The sequence below is a fragment of the Cervus elaphus genome, chromosome 24 (assembly GCF_910594005.1).
Source record: "Cervus elaphus chromosome 24, mCerEla1.1, whole genome shotgun sequence".
Taxonomy (NCBI): domain Eukaryota; kingdom Metazoa; phylum Chordata; class Mammalia; order Artiodactyla; family Cervidae; genus Cervus; species Cervus elaphus.
Window position 1 is genome coordinate 60495876 of NC_057838.1, and position 19501 is coordinate 60515376.

The window sequence follows — 19501 nt, forward strand, 5'->3', positions numbered from 1 at the left end:
TTATGATTCATTTTTCTGATACAGATATATCTGCTACTCCTACATGAACCGGGATTCACTGACATTACAGGCATTATTTTCCTTAAAGAGGATGTTCTTATGAGGGGCTTCTCTTCTAAGATATGTAACTGAAGAGAAGAGTATAAAAAAGGCATCCCTGTGAGGAGCTCTGTGTTGATTCCTAATATCCAGTCTCCACAGGAGACAAAAAGGTTCAAGTGCCAGACTGCTGTGCTGCCCTGGTGAAGGTATGTGGGGGCTTCTAGAAAAGAACAAATGCCAACAAGACCCAAAGGAGACACTGGCTGCAGACTGCAGTCAGCAACCTGACTCTGGCTGCAGAGGCTGTCAATGGCTGTGGGGCCCCTCCATAGTGTGGTTTGCCACCTGCTCACAAGGGGAGCACCAAACTCCATTCTCCTAACCCTTCTCCCAACCCAGCCCCAAGAGGTTCTGCCTACCTGGCATGATGACATCAGGAAATCCCAATTTTCTTGCAATTGCCAATCCCCTATTAAATATCATGGGATTTTCTCTCCTAATCTGTTCCATGTCTCCACGAAGAAGCTGCAGAGAAATGATAAGACCTGCAAAAACAAAAGCATTTTTTAAAAAAACTCAGAGTCATTCTTCTACCCTAGAAAACACAGAAAAAGTCTTTTTTTTTAACCAGAGAAAAATGTGTAAAATTCAGCATTTTTCTTGAGAAAAGTTTTGAGGCAGAAAGTATACATTATTCTGAAAAGATAGTCTAGAAAGCTAAAAGAATCTAAGTCAAAATCTTCTCAAAAACCCAGAGGACTATTCTATTAAAACTCAGACTGAGGTCGGGGAGATTAAGTTGCCCTCTTCTCTGTTCCCCAGCATCCCGAAACCTGGGCTCCCTGGTTTAGCCACTAAAGTACCTGATCGAGCTCCAGTTTCTTCATTTACTCAATGAGGGAGTTGAGACATGATTTCCAAACAGCTTCAAGTTAAGCCTGGCCAAGAAGCAGTTAGACACACACTCCAAAGAAAAGCAGCCTATTTCTCCTCCTGGGTTTCCCACAAGTGCACAAAGACCTGCCCTCAGTAGGGCCATCCTAACTGAGGCTCTCTGAAGTCTATGGTGCTCCCAGCACAGAGGGAGGGGTGCTTTTCTAACACTGTTTAAGTGGCCAGTGTCTGTGAGTCACAGACAAAAATCGTAAGACACTGACAATGGCATGGACCTTTGGTCATTCTGGGAAGTAAGACAAAATTCAGCATTCTAACCTTGTTAGGAGATGATGGAAACTGCTTTTTGATTTTTTCTTTTAATGTATTATTACCACTATCCCTCTTTTAAAATGTCTTCCGGGTTTTAAACACACTATAGCTTCAGAACTTGTAGCCAAGGGTAGCTCTTTATAAATAAAATACATAAATGCAGCAAAGAACACTATAAATATTGGCATGAACAGTCTTCCAAATTGCAACACGTTAAAAAGTAAGGTTCTTGCTTTAGTCCAGTTTTAGGTGAGGGATGTGAACTCCCTTCACCTTCCAGCACACTGTGTGTGCGTAGCTCCTTGGCATTCAGGCACATATGAGGAAAAACAGGCTCTTAAAACCAGTGAGAGAGGCCCTGAGGAACCCCATGCTACAGAGTTTTAGAGAATTCAAGTACTCCCAGCTGAGTATCTCAAACTTCATAGCCTCTGGGTTGGAACTGCTCTGAGGACCCTCCTAGCTGAAAATATGCTGATCTTGATAGAGGTTCTTCTCAACAACTCAGAACTGCCATGCCTTGCAGTGGCTTTACACCGTCATTTAAGAGCAACTTGGGGGATTCCCTGATAGCACAGTTGATAAAGAATCTGCCTGCAGTGCAGGAGACCCCAGTTTGATTCCTGGGTCAGGAAGATCCTCTGGAGAAGGGATAGGCTACCCACTCCAGTATTCTTGGGTTTCCCTTGTGGCTCAGCTGGTAAAGAATCCACCCACAATGCGGGAGACCTGGGTTCGACCCCTGGGTTGGGAAGATCCCCTGGAGAAGGGAAAGGCTACTCACTCCAGTATTCTGGTCTAGAGAATTCCATGGACTGTATAGTCCACGGGGTCACAAAGAGTCAGACACCACTGACTGACTTTCACTTTCAAGGGCAACTCTGTATTTACAACAGGTTTTTTTTTTTTTTTTACAACAGGTTTATAACATTAAAACAAAGAAGGTTATATAAAAGAGGTTATGAAATACTTTCAAGGTAAAAATTATCAGGAGAAACATGGTTCTATGTAAATTTGATAGTTATCTTCAAGAGTGTATTAAAAGTTCACAGGTTTTTATTTATATGTTAACTGAGGTACAGTAGATGTATAATATTATATAAGTATCAGGTGTACAACAGAGTGATTCTCAACTTTCAAAGGTATGTTCTTTTTGTAGTTATTATAAAATATTGGCTATATTCTCTGCGTTGTTATATAGTTGTAGTGTGTTTATTTTATACATAGTGGTTTGTACCTCTTAGTCCCTTACCTCTCCCCATGTCCCTCTCCCCACTGGAAAGCAAGACCTTGTTCTCTATATCTGAGTCTGTTTCTTTTTTGTTATATTTGCTAGTTTGTTTTACATTTTAGATTCCACATATAAGTGATACCATAAGTATTTTGTCTTTCTCTAACTTACGTCACTTAGCATAATACCCTTCAACCCCATCTATGTAGCTGCAAATGGCAAAATTTCATCCTTTTTTAAGGTTGAGTACTATTCTATTGTACATATACACTACATCTTCTTTATCCATTCATCTGGTGATGGACACAGGTTGCTTTCATACTTTGGTAATTATAAATACTGCTTCTATGAACACTGGGGTGCAAGCATCTTTTCAAAATAGCATTTAAATTTTTTTCAGATATACACACAGCAGTGAAACTGTGGGGTCATGTGGTGGTTCTGTTTTCAGTTTTTTGAGAATCCTCCATACTGTTTTCCACAGTGGCTACACCAATTTACATTCACACCAACAGGATGCGAGGGTTCCATTTTCTCCACAGCCTTGCTAACATTTGTTATTTGTGTCCTTTTTGATGACAGCCATTTTGACAGGTTTGAGGTGATATATCACTGTGATTTTAATCTGCATTTCCCTGATGATTAATGATATTGAGCATCTTTTCATGTGTCTGTTGGCCATCTGTATGTCTTCTTTGGAAAAACATCTATTCAGGAGGTCTTACAGATTTTTAAACAGTGCTTCTAATTTAATCAAACATTTCATATTCGGTTAAGAGTTAGTGCTAACATGTACAATCACACCAAGATTTAGATACATATTAAACATAGTTTGATTTTATTTTTTTATACTTTTTTCCCCCTTTATTTTTATTAGTTGGAGGCTAATTACTTTACAATATTGTAGTGGTTTTTGCTATACATTGACATGAATTTACATGTATTCCCCATCCTGAACCCCCCTCCCACCTCCCTCCCCATCCCATCCCTCTGGGTCATCCAGTGCACCAGCCCTGAGCACTTATCTCATGCATCCAACCTGGACTGGCAATCTGTTTCACAGTTGATAATATACATGTTTCAATACTATTCTCTCAGATCATCCCACCCTCGCCTTCTCCCATAGAGTCCAAAAGTCTGTTCTATACATCTGTGTCTCTTTTTCTGTCTTGCATATAGGGTTATCATTACCATCTTTCTAAATTCCACATATATGCGTTAGTATACTGTATCGGTGTTTATCTTTCTGGCTTACTTCACTCTGTATAATGGGCTCCAGTTTCATCCATCTCATTAGAACTGATTCAAATGTATTCTTTTTAATGGCTGAGTAATATTCCATTGTGTATATGTACCATAGCTTTCTTATTCATTCGTCTGCTGACTGGCATCTAGGTTGCTTCCATGTCCTGGCTATTATAAACAGTGCTGCGATGAACATTGGGGTGCACGTGTCTCTTTCAGATCTGGTTTCCTCGGTGTGTACGCCCAGGAGTGGGATTGCTGGGTCATATGGCAGTTCTATTTCCAGTTTTTTAAGGAATCTCCACACTCTTCTCCATAGTGGCTGTACTAGTTTGCATTCCCACCAACAGTGTAAGAGGGTTCCCTTTTCTCCACGCCCTCTCCAGCATTTATTGCTTGTAGACTTTTAAACATAGTTTTAAAATAAAAGCAGGAAAAAAAAAGAAGTTGAGCTAAGATGAAAGCTGCTTTGAAATAAAGATTTTCTATTTCAGTTTCCAAATGACTGATAATGGCAGACATTGATTCTCATTAGTGTCAGGCTTTCTCGGTGATGCTAACACTGAAAAGGACTAGAAAAAGTGATATTAATATGTGTCTTCTCTTGGGGGGGTGCTGGGTATGTAGTCTTTGTTCAGGAAAACACAGACTTCACAATGTGACAAACCCTGCAACAATTTTGTTCGCTCTGGATTCGAACTGGAACTCAAGTTACCTATCAAAGCACAAGGAATTCACCACAGAAAGAGCAGAAAACGCATTTTGGTCAGAAGTAAAGGCCAAAAAGCACATGAAAAGATGCTCAACATCACTAATTATCAGAGAAATGCAAATCAAGACTACAACAAGGTATTTATCACTCACACCAGTCAGAATGGCCATCATCAAAAAGTCTACAAACACTGGAGAGGGTGTGGAAAAAATAAAACCCTCCTGTACTGTTGATGGGAATGTAAATTGATACAGTCATTGTGGAGAACAATATGGAAGTTCCTTAAAAAACTAAAAAATAGGACTATCATATGGTCTAGCAATCCCACTCCTGGGCATATATCTAGAGAAAAACATAATCTGAAAGGACACATGCTCCCAAATGTTCACTACAGCACTGTTTACAACAGCCAAGACATGTAAGCAATTTCAATGTTCATTGACAGAGGAATGGATAGAAAAGTTTGGTACATATGTATAATGGAATATTACTCAGTCAAAAGAAGAATAAAATTATGCCACTTACAGCAACAGGAATAAACCTAGAGCTTACCATACCAAGTGAAATAAGTCAGACAGAGAAAGACAAATATTATATAATACTACATATACATAGAGACTAAAAAAATGATACAAATGAACTTATTTACAAAACAGAAATAGAGTCACAGATGTAGAAAACAAACATGGATCCTAGGAGAGAAAGGAAAGATTGGGATTGACATACACATCACTATATATAAAATAGAAAACCAATAAGGACCTTCTATATAGCATAAGGAACTCTATCCAATACTCTGTAATGACCTATATGGGAAAAGAGTGCATATATGTATATGTACAACTGATTCACTTTGCTGTACACCTAAAACTAACACAACACTGTAAATCAACTATACTCCAGTAAAAAATTTTTTAAAGGAAGTATTAATAATTAGGGAAGGTTTCAAATCATCACACAAGGAAATAGAAACTGCCTGAAAAGGAGAATAAATGTCTGTAGGAAATAACTTTATATCTGGCAACTGATCAGCACAAATAAACTTCAGGTGTGTATGATGAGCAACTGCAAATGTAACACAAAGTCTTCTAGCCAGAGAAGCACCTTACCATGACTGGCACTGGGGGCAGAGTACTTGGCGCTGGACTTGCGGATGATATTCTCGTGGATCTGGGACCACTCACTCTCATTGTTGCATCTGTAACAGAAGGACAGGCATCATGACAGTCAAGAGTTTTAAACATCTGGTCTGATGTTCAATGTGCAACAACACTTTCCTAAAGAAATGAACTTACATTTTACCAAATTAGACAAGGCTTGTTTTCTTGGAAGGCACACAGAAGATTCACATTTGGGGAAAGAGTAGAAACTCTAAAACGAACCTCTGCAAATATCTCTAAGTGGCAAAATATCCTTTTGTCTGAAGTAGTACTTTCCCGTGTGACAATTTTTTTCTTTTTTAGTTCCTCACACATACTTGCAACTAGGCACTAGAGGAAAGTTCCCAACAGAGGAAAACAACAGTTCCTTTCAACAAGTACTGCTGTTTAGAAACTTCCATGTCTTGCATTGGCTTTATACTGTCATTCAACTGTCACTATAATGGCCTCAGAGAAAAGTCCTGCTAACCTCAGGGCAATGTGCATATTTGCCTGTGGTTGTATTTTAGCTAGATCAAGCCAAGAAGTTTGGGAGAGTAGTGGGCTTGGTTTGCTGTGAAATCTCCTGTAGTCAAAGGGAAGGAGGGCTTAGAGAAGTCTGGATGCCTAAATACATAAGAATAAAGTTCTTTCCTAGGAATTTCAGGAGTGGAAGAAAAGAGAGAATGGAGCAACAGACCTGCACCTCTGCTAATTTCTGACATTTTTAGAGTCTTCCTCTCTAAAGAACAATTCCAAGAAAGCTGCAGTCATACAACTATTTGGTACAGCTTAGGAACAGAGACTAGGAAGGAATTCCTCATCTGAAAGTGGACATACTGATGAAACGACTGAAATGAGATTAGGGACATCTCTTGAAAATTCCATGAGACACTGGGAGTCTTCACAGCCTCAGCCCCTCCTTTCTCCTGTTGGACATGGAGAACCACTGACTCCAGAAAACAGAGCTCATGCACAAAGGAAAACCCACAAGATCTTTCCATGGTTACTTAGAAGTGTGTAGCCTGGCACAGCCACTTCCAAGCAGAAACTCCAGCAAGAGTTCTATCACGTGCCATCCAGCAGTGTGAATGAAGCACAACTGGTTTCTAAATAAAAGGCTTTGTACAGAGACCATTCAGAGATAAAGGAGGTTGGTCACTAGACTAATTTTTTTCTAATCAGTAGCTCTTCTGACTTCTCAGTCAGTATAAACAAGCCTCACTTGCTCAGAGATGTTGCAAAAAAGTGTGAGAGACAAGGTTCTCACAGTCCAGAGCTGTGAGGATAACTTCTGCTCACAGAATTCCTTCCAAGGAGAGGAAGGGAGACAGTGTTCTTTAAAATGATCACTTGTGATTAACAACTCAGTTGGAAGTCAAAAGTGAGAGGTGCTGGCAGCAGCACACCTCGCCCTCCCTGTCTGACATGCACATGATCGCATCTCTTCCAACCAGTCACCACACCAGAGAAGTGCCCAGCTGGTGAGGACTCAGACTAGTCTCGCAGTCAGACTCCTGTCACTTTCTAGGTTTACAAGATCAGTAGTCCTTTCTTTAAGAGAAATCTGACTACAGTTTGTCATAAATAGTGTACTCCCCCACCTCACTTCAAAGTAAGTCCTGACTAATGCACAGTATAATGAATACAGATAATAATACTGTACTATAATAATGCAACATGATAAATATTGCTTGACTGGCAAACATATTACAAAATATAAATGTATCAAAGTAAGACATTATACATCTCAAATATACAGGTATAAAATACACACACAAATACAAAAGAATTCCTATAAATAAAACCAAAAGAACAAGAAGAGTCTTGTAAATTAACTTCCTCTCTCAATGGGTGGTATTTCAGTGCTTCTTCAATAAAACACTCACCGCTTATTTGGCAGTATACCAAAGCTGGTGCTTTACCAACCACATCAACAGTGACAAAGTGTATTACTTCACTGACATCTACCTTTCCAGTCAATACACACAATTCAGATGCTAGACACTTGATGGCTTGCCCCTCATATTCTTCTCCCTTTGTACACCCCTTAACTATCAGTGACCTTCAGAGCTCTACATTTGAAGCCCATTTCCTTCCTACCACATAAGCTTTCCGGGATATCTCACCTGCTTTCATGGTTTTGACCACCACCAAAAGCTGCCAAGACCCAACGCAGTGTCTCTAGCCCAGACACCTTGCTAAACTTTTGACCTGCATGGCCATAAGACAGCTTGACATTTCCTATCCACCTGTCTACTCTGAGAGATTGCTTCTGAGTAGAACCCACTAGCTCATGAGGCTTTCTTAAAATCTTTCACAAATGACCTCTCTTCTTCATGGCCCTGGTTCAGCCATTATCATCTCTCTTTCAGACCATTGTAGTCACCTCTTAACTGGCCTTTCAACTCTTTTCCTTTCTAGAACGCCAAGGGAGCTACTCAGATCATCTGAAACTCAGTGGACGCAGTGTCATCAGCATATTTTAACCAATCACTGGGATATTCTCTAAGGAAAAAAATAAATGTAAGCATTTATTAACCAAATGAGTTATGATTATGATGAAGCATCATTATGTTGTATCCAATCAAATTAATATTTAAAGCATGATTACTGATGTTGATGATTTGTCCTCAATCATAAAACACACAAGGGACTGTAATCTAAAAGAGGTCTGTATGCCTCTGTGGCACACCTTCCCCACAGAGGAGATAACCAGCACAGGCAGTGACGTAGCACTTCACCACTACATGTGCAGGAATTTTACGGATGGCCAACAGGCACGAGAAAAGATGCTCAATGTCACTAATTATTAAAGACATGCAAATCAAAACTACAGGGAGGTATCACCTCACACTAGACAGAACTGCCATCATCAAAAACTCTACAAACAGTAAATGTTGGAGAGGGTGAAGAGAAGAGAGAATCTTCCTACACTGTTGGTGGGAGTGTAAATTGGTACAGTCATTATGGAAAACAGTATGGAGGTTCCTTAAGAAACAAAAAATACAGCTTCCATATGATCCTGCAATCCCACACCTGGGCATATGCCTTAGGAGAGCTCTAACTCGAAAAGATACATGCAGCCCAATGTTCACAGCAGCACTCTTAACAACAGCCAAGACATGGAAGCAACCTACATGTCCATCAATAGATGAATGGATAAAGAAGATGTGGTACATATATGCTGTGTACACACACACACAATTACTAAGCCATCAAAAAGAATAAAATAATGTCATTTGCAGCAATACAAATCTACCCAGAGATTATTATATTAATTGAAATAAGTCAGAGAAAGAGAAATATCATTATGATATTGCTTATATACAGAATCTAAAAAGAAGTGAACTCATTTATGAAATACAAACAGACTCACAGATTTCGAGAATGAACGTACAGTTACTGGGGGAAGGGTGGGGGGAAAGGACAGTTAGGGAGTTTGGTATTGACATGGACACACTGCTATATTTAAATATATAATCAACAAGGACCTATTGTATAGCACAGGGAACTCTGCTCAATGTTACGTGGCAGCCAGGACATGAGGGGAGTTTGGGGAAGAAGGGATACATGTGTATATATAGCTGAGCTGCTCTGTTGTCCACCTGAAACCATCACAACATTGTTAATCAGCTATACTTCAATATAAAACAGAAAGTTAAAAAAAAAAACTCATAAAATGTGAGTGGGGAGTAAATGTGCGTGCTGTACTAAGTCACTTCAGTCTAATTCTTCGCAACCCTATGGACAATAGCCTGCCAGGCTCCTCTGTCCATGGGATTCTCCAGATAAGAATATTGGAGTGGGTTGCCATGCCTTCAGGGGATCTTCCTGACTAAAGGATCAAACTCACTTCTCTTAGGTCTCCTGCATTGGTAGATGGGTTCTTTAACACTAGCGCCACCTGGGAAGCCCCAGGGAATAAGTAATAGTAATACTCCTCAATTTTACATCTGTGATTAAGCACATAATATGTAATATACATTTTATATGATTTAAAATATAAATAAAGTGATAAATTTAATATTTTATCGCAGTAGTCATTTATTTCATTAAAGTTGGCCTAAAAATGTCTGAACTTCTTCCATTGTGAAGTTGGAGAGTGGTCATCCCATATTCAGAGGTGTCCTAGGTAGATCAAATGTACTAGCTACGGACAACCCCCACCCCATCTCAATGCTCCTTGGCATTCTCTCCTTTCCGGTCCCAGGCTCCAGATTCAGCAACCCTTGTAACTTGCAACCCTTGTAACCCTGCAACTCCTGCCCTTCTGGATAGGAGGAAACATGATGTCTGTATCAGAATAAATTTCACACAGTGATTATTCATTTGTGATTTTTAAGGCTTCTGGTTCATTGAAAAGTGACCTAGTTTTTACACCTCAGCTTCTTGTTCTGATTTTTTTTTTAAAGGATGTGTTGCCTTCCTAACACACATGATATTAAACATCTATAAAGCCAGAGCAGTGATCATGGCAAAAGAAGTACAGGGCTTGAGGTTGACTCTGAATAATATAGGAAATGATGAGAATGTCAACAACTAATGATGTATTTTGCCAATTCACTGATTAAAACTATATAAGAGGTTTGTTTTTTTTTTAACCCTCGCAAACTTCAGTCCTAGCAAAAGCTAAAGCACAATCAGTATCAGTAAAACCTTAAAGCTTCGAATTCAGTCTACCAAATATGTCCTCTAAAACTTACTGGAAAATATTACTTCTCCTGAGGGCTGAATTCACTGTGCTCATGTGGATTTAAAACACTAATCCTAGAGGAATTCCATACCGTGCACAAAATCGATTATTTCACAAACATGGACATGTCTTTGAAAGTCTGTTAACACTGTCAAGTGGAAAAACTATCCTACATTTTAACTCTATTACTCCTTCAAAAATTTATTAAAAAACTATCTTCCCTGTTAAAAAAAAAAACCATCTTTCTTTGGCTTTTTAGAACTGATATAATAGGCACAGCTCAGAGCAAGGAGCTAAGAATAAGCTACACAAGAATCCCACTTCTTGAAAAGTGACATGTTGGTACTGAAAGCTCTTGTTTTTGAAGGAATTAGGCCAATTAAGCTTGACAGCATGATTTCAAGAGAAGTGCTGTGCAAGCCCCTTTCAACAATGAAAATTTGCACGGAAGCAAGGAACAGCTGATACATGCAAAGAGATGCAACTCTGGAGTGCTATCTATAAACTCCCTGCCCTTGGACAGGATGGAGTAAGATGATAATGATGATGATTTTGGATTAACGTTTAGTCCTTGTCAAAGGAAGAAAGTTTTACCAAGAGCCAGGTCCCACTACCCATCAATGAAGAGATCTTGTAAATGAAGAAAGGCTGTGACTGATACATGAATGAAAGAGAAAACCCACCAAAATTTCCTTTGTAAGTTATTTCAGAGGAAGAGCCTCATCCCATCAAGTACAGAACACTGAACAAAACACAACTTAAGGCAAACAGGTAATAAGGGTATCTGGGCTTTTATTTTCAAATTAATAGGCTATAGTTAATTATACAGAGGCCCAAATTAAGGGGAATTGTGAATTAAGTTCACTTCATGCCTGATTCAGATACAATAGATAGTATGGAAAAATTCCCACAAATATAGTGAAGATATATTAACCTGTTGATTGACAATATTAGATTTAATTTGAAAAAAAATATTGGGTTAAAACCAAAAGAGGAGCTTTTTTAAAAAAATTTTCACAGAAATACACCTGCTTTAAAAACTCACTTTGACATAAAATCGCAGCAAGATCTTTTTTGACAGACCTCCTACAGTAATGAAAATAAAAACAAAAATAAACAAATGGGACCTAATTAAACTTAAAAGCTTATGCACAACAAAGGAAACCATAAATAAAATGAAAAGATAACCCTCAGAATGGGAGAAAATATTTGCAAATGAAGCAACCAATGAGAGATTAATCTCCAAAATATACAAACAGCTCATGCAGCTCAATATTAAAAAAACAAACATCCCAATGAAAAAAATGGATGGAAAATCCAAACAGACATTTCTCTGAAGAACAGGTACATATAGCCAACAAACATGTGAAAATATGCTTAACATCATTAATTATCAGAGAAATGCAAATCAAAACTACAATGAGGTATCACCTCGCACTGGTCAGAATGGCAATCATCAAAAAATCTACAAACAATAAATGCTGGAGAGACTATGGAGAAAAGGGAACCCTCTTGCACTGTTGGTGGGAATGTAAATTGGCACAACCACCATGGAGAAAAGTATGGAGCTTCCTTGAAAAATTAAAAATAGATTTGCCTATGACCCAGCAATCCCACTCCTGGGCAAATACCCAGAGAAAACCATAATTCAAAAAGATATATGGACTCTAATGTTCACTGCAGCACTGTTTACAATAGTGACATGGAAGCGATCTAAATGTCTATCAACAGAGGAATGGATAAAGAAGATGTGGTACACATATATAAAATGGAATATTACTCAGACATAAAAGGGATGAAATAGTGCCATTTACAGAGATGTAGATAGACCTGGGGGCTTCCCAGGTGGCTCAGTGGGTAAAGAATCCACCTGCAATGCAGGAGATGCAAATTTGATCCCTGGGTGAGGAAGATCCCCTGGAGCAGGGGATGGCAACCCACTCCAGTATTCTTGCCTGGAGAATTCCAGGGACAGAGGAGCCTGGTGGGCTATGGTCCATAGGGTTGCAAAGAATTGGACACGACTGAAGTGACTGAGCATGCATACAAACAGACCTAGAGACTGTCATACAGAGTAAAGTAAGTCAAGGAAAGAAAAACAAATATCATATAATATCTATTATGTGTGGAATCTAGAAAAATGGTATAGATGAACTTATTTGCAAAGCAGATCTAGAGATACAAATGTAGAGAACAAATTTATGAATATCGAGAGGAGAAGGGGAGTGGATGAATTGGGAGACTGGGATAGACATATATACACTACAGTGTAAAAAATAGGTAACTAATGGAAAGCTACTATATAGCACAGGGAATTCTACTCAATGCTCTGTGGTGACCTAAATGGGAAGGAAATCTAAAAATGAATGGAACTGATTCACTTTGCTGCTTCACAGCAGAAACTAACACAACATTGCAAAGCAACTATACTCCAATAAAAACTAATTTAAAAAAAATGCTTTTCCCTACTCTGGTTATGTTTCCATTTACTTAATAAAAATATTAACATTTTGGGAGGAAAAGAAACTCACTAAACCCACCACTGATCATGTTTTCAGTACTCTGTTTCATGCCTGCATGTGTGCTAAGTGGCTTCAGTCATGTCCGGCTTTTCGCAACCCCATGGACCGTAGCCCACCAGGCTCCTCTGTCCATTGGATTCTCCAGGCAAGAATACCAGGGTGGGTTGCCAAGCCCTCCTCCAGGGAATCGTGTAGACCCAAGGATCAAACCCATATCTCTTACGTCTCCTGCATTGGCAGGCGGGTTTTTTTGCCGCTAGCGCCACCAGGGAAGCCCGTGATTCATGCCTAAGTCTCTATAAGCAAAGACAGAGATGCTTGGATTCTGTACTACTCTTCTTTGTTTTTATTTTGTAGTGCTTAATAAGAGTCAGGAGCAGATGCACTGCTTCTGTAAGGCAGAGCCCTTGGCTGCTAAACACTGAAAATAATGCCATGCCTGGCTGGTGACTCACAGATCAGTAGTGGCAAAAATGAAGAGTAAAGCCTCAGCTCCTCAGAGAAACTGGTTTTTCTTCTAGGACAGTGCAACCTGACTCGTGATCATTCTCTGAAGCAATTTACATCAGCAGCCAGTTCAGTTACAACAGCTGGTGGGCAAGCATTAGACACAGAGGAGTCTTTAACAGCCGAAACACAGGAGAAATTAGATTATTAGCTTCCTGTAAACACATACTAAGGCTGGCTAGTCCCAGGGAGAAGAGGAAAAGTGTATCAGACTTTTACTTCAGGATAGAAAGTTCCAAGTTCAGCTGCTTCAGAAGCACCCAGGGAGCTTATTAAAAATGCAGTTGCCTGTGCCCATCCCAAACGTTAGATGGAAATCTTTGCATTTTCCAAAAACTCCCTGTCCTACATATCCTGATGAGTTTGTGTCCAGCAAAGCTTGAGAGCTTCTGCTCTCAGGGACAACGCTGGGATGTCTTATGCTGCAGATCATCAATATTTCTGATGCTCATTACTCACGTGTAAACCTTAAGAACAAAATCCTTTTCTTCCTTTAACTCTGTGAGTGACTGCAGGACATCCAGGACGCTGAGGACCGCACAGCCATATGGTCGCCGGTAGTGCAGGTGAGCAGGGCCCTTCTTGGAGTCATTCAGGAGCATCCGGCCTGGGGCACAGCAGAAAACACCAGTCAAGACTGGGAACTCCGAGCTCCTCCAAGGCATCACTGAACTGTCATCCAAGGATGCCAGAGCTATAGGCACCTCAGAGATCCTCTGAATTGGAAGACTGAAGATGAAGGGAGCCATCCAAGGATGCAACGATATTCATGTAGAAGAATGACAAACAGGCCCTTGGCCAGTGCTTCTCCCCTGCACCACATTCCTTACTACCTGTCTCAACACTAACAGTCCATCTAGTAATCATATGAGAATGAAACAGTGATCTCATGAATTTCTTAGAAAAACCAAAGTGCTAACAGATTTAAACTTCTTGGGTATATTAAGGATACACAATTTAGTATTGTAACTGCCAGGTAAAAGCTATGTGTACACAGATAAGGAGGACAATATACTGTTCTTCCATCTAATGCTGCTCCTGAACCACTGCAGGAGCAAGAGCTGTCTCAGAGAGCAGATGGGAGCTTGCTTGTCCTGCCTACCAAGGCTGTGCTTACAGTGGCAAGAGGACTTGCAAATGCACAACTAGAACCTCAACAGATGCTTTATTATACACAGCAAAACAAAAGGCAAAATACAGCAAAACAAAAAGCAGAAGTACAGCAAAAGAGCTGTACTTTTGTTGGCTGGACAAGACATGCCAGAACTCAAACCTATGAAGGAAGAGTTGGTCAGGCACTGGCCCCAGATTATGTCATAAACTTGAAATAAGACTGGGCAAACAAACCACAGGTAGCAAAAATCTTGGATCGGGTAGAAGGGAGATACCATCCGTCTCATGTAGTAATGATAGTAACTCTAATTTTGTGAAAAAATAGCATAGGCACATACTTTCGGATACAAAACACAGCACAGGCTATTCACTACCTGTTAAACTGGCAACCCATTATAAGATCCCTGAGGGAGAGGGCTGATCAGAAGCAGAACATTAGATGGAGCAAATGTTTAAAAAAAAAGACCACTTCAAATAAAAAGTATGGGTCCAAGAACAAACAGGGAGCTGAAAATGGCTTCATTTCTATCGAGTTCAGCCATTACTAGCAGCTAAACTTAAGGTGCAGCTACAATACAAGCTGGAGTTAATCCTGAGATCTGAATTAAAAGGTAAGCGCTCAGGAGAAGACAGAGGTCAAACAGTAGATACTTATCCCAAGTTGGGCTGGTCTCAAGTCAGGTGACTGGATAAAGCAGACCGTACCTATTCGTATCACATGGGCAACTATATATAAATCTCTCTTCATATCCTTGCTGCTCAGATCCTAAGAAAAGAGAAAAAGTAAGTAAAGTAAGGCAATGAATACACAGAAAATAATTAAAATTAAACTTTGAACCTCATAATGATTGCTTTTGCTGCTTTTAGCCTATGTTATAGGTGGGGGAAGGGTGTTTAAGCTAAGTGTTTATAAGATTCCTATAGTGAAAATTTGGACATCTTAAATGTCTTTGGAAGTTTATTATATTGACAGTATTTTTTCAGCTCTTATTTAGACCACCTATCTCTAAAAAGTTCTCACATTAGAAATCTTCATGACATTGGCTTATCCATGGTTATTCTAAAATTATGTATGAATAGTTTGTAACAAAAGAAATTCCCAGTGTAGAAAAAAAAGGGAAAACACCAAAAGGCTCATTAATGACAAATTCTGAAAGTTTACTCTCTATTAATTGTACATTCATTCTGTTGTCCACACACTAGATATGTTCCCTTGAAAAGAGATTGATTTGGTTTTAGTGAAACCTCAATAATTAGATCTCCCATTTCTAAGTTTAGATATATACAATTTATGCTGAAGTATAAAGTGAAAGGAATTTTATCTGGAAAATTTTAAGGACTTCTTTTAATTAGACACTTTTAAAGCTGGAGTTACATTAATAAAAATAATTTTATGCATTATTTATGTTGAGAACACATTTTGAAATAGAGTATTTTTACACTTTAACACATTATACTTGAAGTAATAAAACTTCATTTAATATACATTGTTCATGACTTTCACCAGGTTATTAACTCACTGCTCACTCCCAGCCATTGTTATTAATGATGACTGAAGGAGTAACCTCTATTTTAATGGGACAGTTTCCCATGATTTCCCTTTTGCTTCCACGAAAAGGTCCCTTAGTTGCACTTCCTTCCCATCTTTCATCCTTTGATTAGTCCCAGATGCTTGTCTCTTTTCAGGAAAGCAGTAAAACAAACAATCAAGCAGCAGTCATGACTGTGAATGAGCTCTGAATCCAGAACTGCCATGTTTGTTGTATGTTTATACCCTGTGGCAGAGTTAGGTCTATGCTGAGGCAAGCAAGGCATCTAAGTGACAAAATTTAAGAAGGTCTCCTTCTCAGGATCCTGTGCTTTGCTTGCCTCAGCATAATCCCAGCTCTGCCCTGTAGAGTGGTCCTGAACATACAAAAGAAAAGGAGGCCTTAGAAAGTAACATGTAATGGTGAAACTGAAACTTTTAGATTTTAGATGGTCATAATCTGCCAAATTCTTGATGGAATAATGAAATACACTTACAATGAAATGAGTTACAAAATAATTCAACATAAATTGGTATCTCTGGAATCACAAAGATATATTTTTGCATGAAAATTATCTTTTGATGTTGAAAAATGATGTTTCAGACTCCATCTTAATAACTCCTTTAATTAAAAGTGATATCTTCAAAACAGTACTACATATTTTGACAAATATTAAGATGGCTACTGAAAAAGAGACACAGAAATACAGAACAGACTTTTGAACTCTGTGGGAGAAGGTGAGGGTGGGATGTTTCAAAAGAACAGCATGTATACTATCTATGGTGAAACAGATCACCAGCCCAGGTGGGATGCATGAGACAAGTTCTCCGGCCTGGTGCACTGGGAAGACCCAGAGGAATCGGGTGGAGAGGGAGATGGGAGGGGGGATCGGGATGGGGAATAAGTGTAAATCTATGGCTGATTCATATCAATGTATGACAAAACCCACTGGAAAAAAATAAATAAATTAAAAAAAAAAAAAAAAAAAACTCCTAGGTAAACTCCAAAAAAAAAAAAAAAAAAAAGATGGCTACTAAATGACGAATATTAAGATGGCTACTAAATAACAAATAATGAAATTAAAAAATCAATTACCATTTTATGGGAATTGAAACATACCTATTACTAAAAGATCACATTTCAAAGTAAACTGACCTTCTACACAGCCTGGATTTTATTAATCCAAACTATCAAATAACTGGTCTAATTATAAATCTCAATATACTTTAAGAATTCAAGCCAGTTACCAAAGATGATCAAACACTAACCAGACGGGTTGTACCCAAGAGCATGGGACCTCTCCCTTGATTCTGTTCAGGTGAAGAAAAGAAAAAAGCCTAAAATATAATTTATGGTATTTTCTGAGTGGCTGGGTAGGGGTTCTTTCTGACCATTTTGTACATGGTACTCAGAACTCTCTGTGGTATTTATTTGAGGTCAATAAAAATAAAATGATAATAACCAGTATCAGAAAATATTTTAGGTATAATTATTTGCTGAGTTCCATGTAATTTCACTGTCAAAATTCAACATTAACAGCTACCATATTAAACATAAGAGCAAGGTTAAACATGTTATCATAAAGTTATTAAACATATACTCTCTGATACTAAACATACACTCTTGATACTAAGTACCAAGTGTGGCTATCCATGTCACAAGATCTGTAAAACCAAGATAGGAAGAGAGGTGACTCATCCACCATTCATCTGGTGAGCAGGGTTTGAATTCAGATATACTCACTGGATCACACCCTCCGATCCTACATAACTAAATAGCTGGTTCCCAACCACCTGATGGGTAGAAACAACAGTGACTCAGGGATCAGCATCTTGGCTCAGTTACTAAGGTTCCATTTGAAACATGGAAAAGTCAATTCACTTTCCTATGCCCGACTGCCCTTTTTCTGAAGAGACAATGGGATTTACAAATATAAAACACAGCCAATTCATTCTTTCTTATGCTGCATAAAAGGAGGAAATATTTTAATAAATGATGTTACTATGCTAATAATTAAGTCCATTCTTAATTACAAGAAATCACTACCTAAAATTCTATTTTGAAATGTGAAAGAGCATAAATAAATGGAAAAAATGTAATGCCAACTAATGCAGGGAAAACAATACAAGTTCACTCTCTGAGTTGGTCACTCAAAATATAATAGAAAATAAGCATTATTAATTTATTTATGTTACAAATGGTTAGTATTTGCCAGGCACTGTGTGTGAGGCACTGGGTATCTGGGCTTCCCAGGTGGCGTTAGTGGTAAAGAACCCGTTTGCCAATGCAGGAGACGTAAGAGATGCGGGTTCCATCCCTGGGTGGGAAGATCCCCTGGAGGAGGAAACGGCAACCCACTCCAGTATTCTTGCCTGGAGAATCCCACGGACAGAGGAGCCTAGCAGTCCATGGGGTTGTGGAATAAATACACAGACATGCTCTCTTGTGCTCATACCACACAGCCACTGTTAATCATGATAAGTCATCAAAGTCTTCACTGTATTAGACAATCATAAATGCATGAAACGCTTCCTTCTTGGATAAAATTCTCCCTGCACAAGAAGCTCTAAAATCTAATGTGGTCAGAAAAATACAGGATTTACCAAGAGCAAGACTGCATGGATAAACATGACTGTCTGTAATACGGCTCTGAGGTAACCTTGAGTAATCCTGCAAAAGTGCTCCATTTGCACGATTCCCTTTTCCTAATGTTAAAGTAAGTGAACAGGTCGGCATGGACCACAGATGTAGCTGTATTTTCTTGCATTTCCTCTGAAACTCTGTTAACACATATGCCAATCTGGAAAACTCCTTTGGCACACAGGAGGAACTCAAGCCTTGGATAATCAGAAAGTAGTTTCCGTCAAAATTATTATTATTTCATATAAGCTTAAAGTAAAACATGAAAACCCTGGTTGGGACAATCTTGCTCAAAACTCTTCTGTGCTTTGAAAAAAATTCCTCAAATCATTTTTTTTTTTTTTTTGTAACTTAAAAAAAAAAATCCAGGGCTGTAGTGCAAAGGGAAGTATAAAAGTAGATATTTTTAGCAATCTTGTGTGTTCCCATTGTGGCAGAGTAAGAGCACATCCTATGTGTTACGTGCATCTCTGATTTATAAAGCTGGAGCTACAGCTTAGGCCTCTGGGCCCATACAGATAATTAAAATGCTGCTAAATGAAAATTTTGATTTACTGTAATTACATTCAAATATTTTCATAATTAAGTTCATTTTTCAAGAGACAAGGACTACACTCATCATATTCAAGGACAGCACGCATGCACACACACACACACCTCTGTTCCCACAATGCCAAAGAACAAGGAATCGCCAATTTCTTTTGCTGCTTTAACCAAACAATATTGGAGAATCAGGATCTTAAAAAGACTCCCAAGGTTACTGAGACATTCTAGACAGATGGGTGTCTCATCTCATCCTAATCCTGTTTCAGACAGGCGGCCCCAGAGAACCAGCTCCGTGTCCAGGTGCTCTCACTTCACACTCTCTCCTCCAATATTCTAACCTACATCCCATTACCTGCAATTGGGACTCTTTCCC

At 38.9% G+C, this 19501-nt stretch overlaps 1 protein-coding gene across 8 annotated transcripts in view; it reads right to left on the reverse strand.

The window, feature by feature from the left end:
• Window positions 1-19501, reverse strand: part of DOCK3 (dedicator of cytokinesis 3) — a 267277-nt gene that overhangs the window by 90097 nt on the left and 157679 nt on the right. For all 8 annotated transcript variants that reach the window (XR_006337624.1, XM_043886679.1, XM_043886678.1 and 5 more), the window contains exons 11-14: window positions 15119-15179; window positions 13760-13907; window positions 5546-5634; window positions 462-587 (exon numbers count right to left, since the gene is read on the reverse strand). Coding sequence is in view for 7 of the 8 variants with exons in the window: in XM_043886679.1 (XP_043742614.1) it covers window positions 462-587; window positions 5546-5634; window positions 13760-13907; window positions 15119-15179 (424 nt within the window). In the remaining variant the exon portion in view is untranslated. The remainder of the gene's footprint in view (window positions 1-461; window positions 588-5545; window positions 5635-13759; window positions 13908-15118; window positions 15180-19501) is intronic.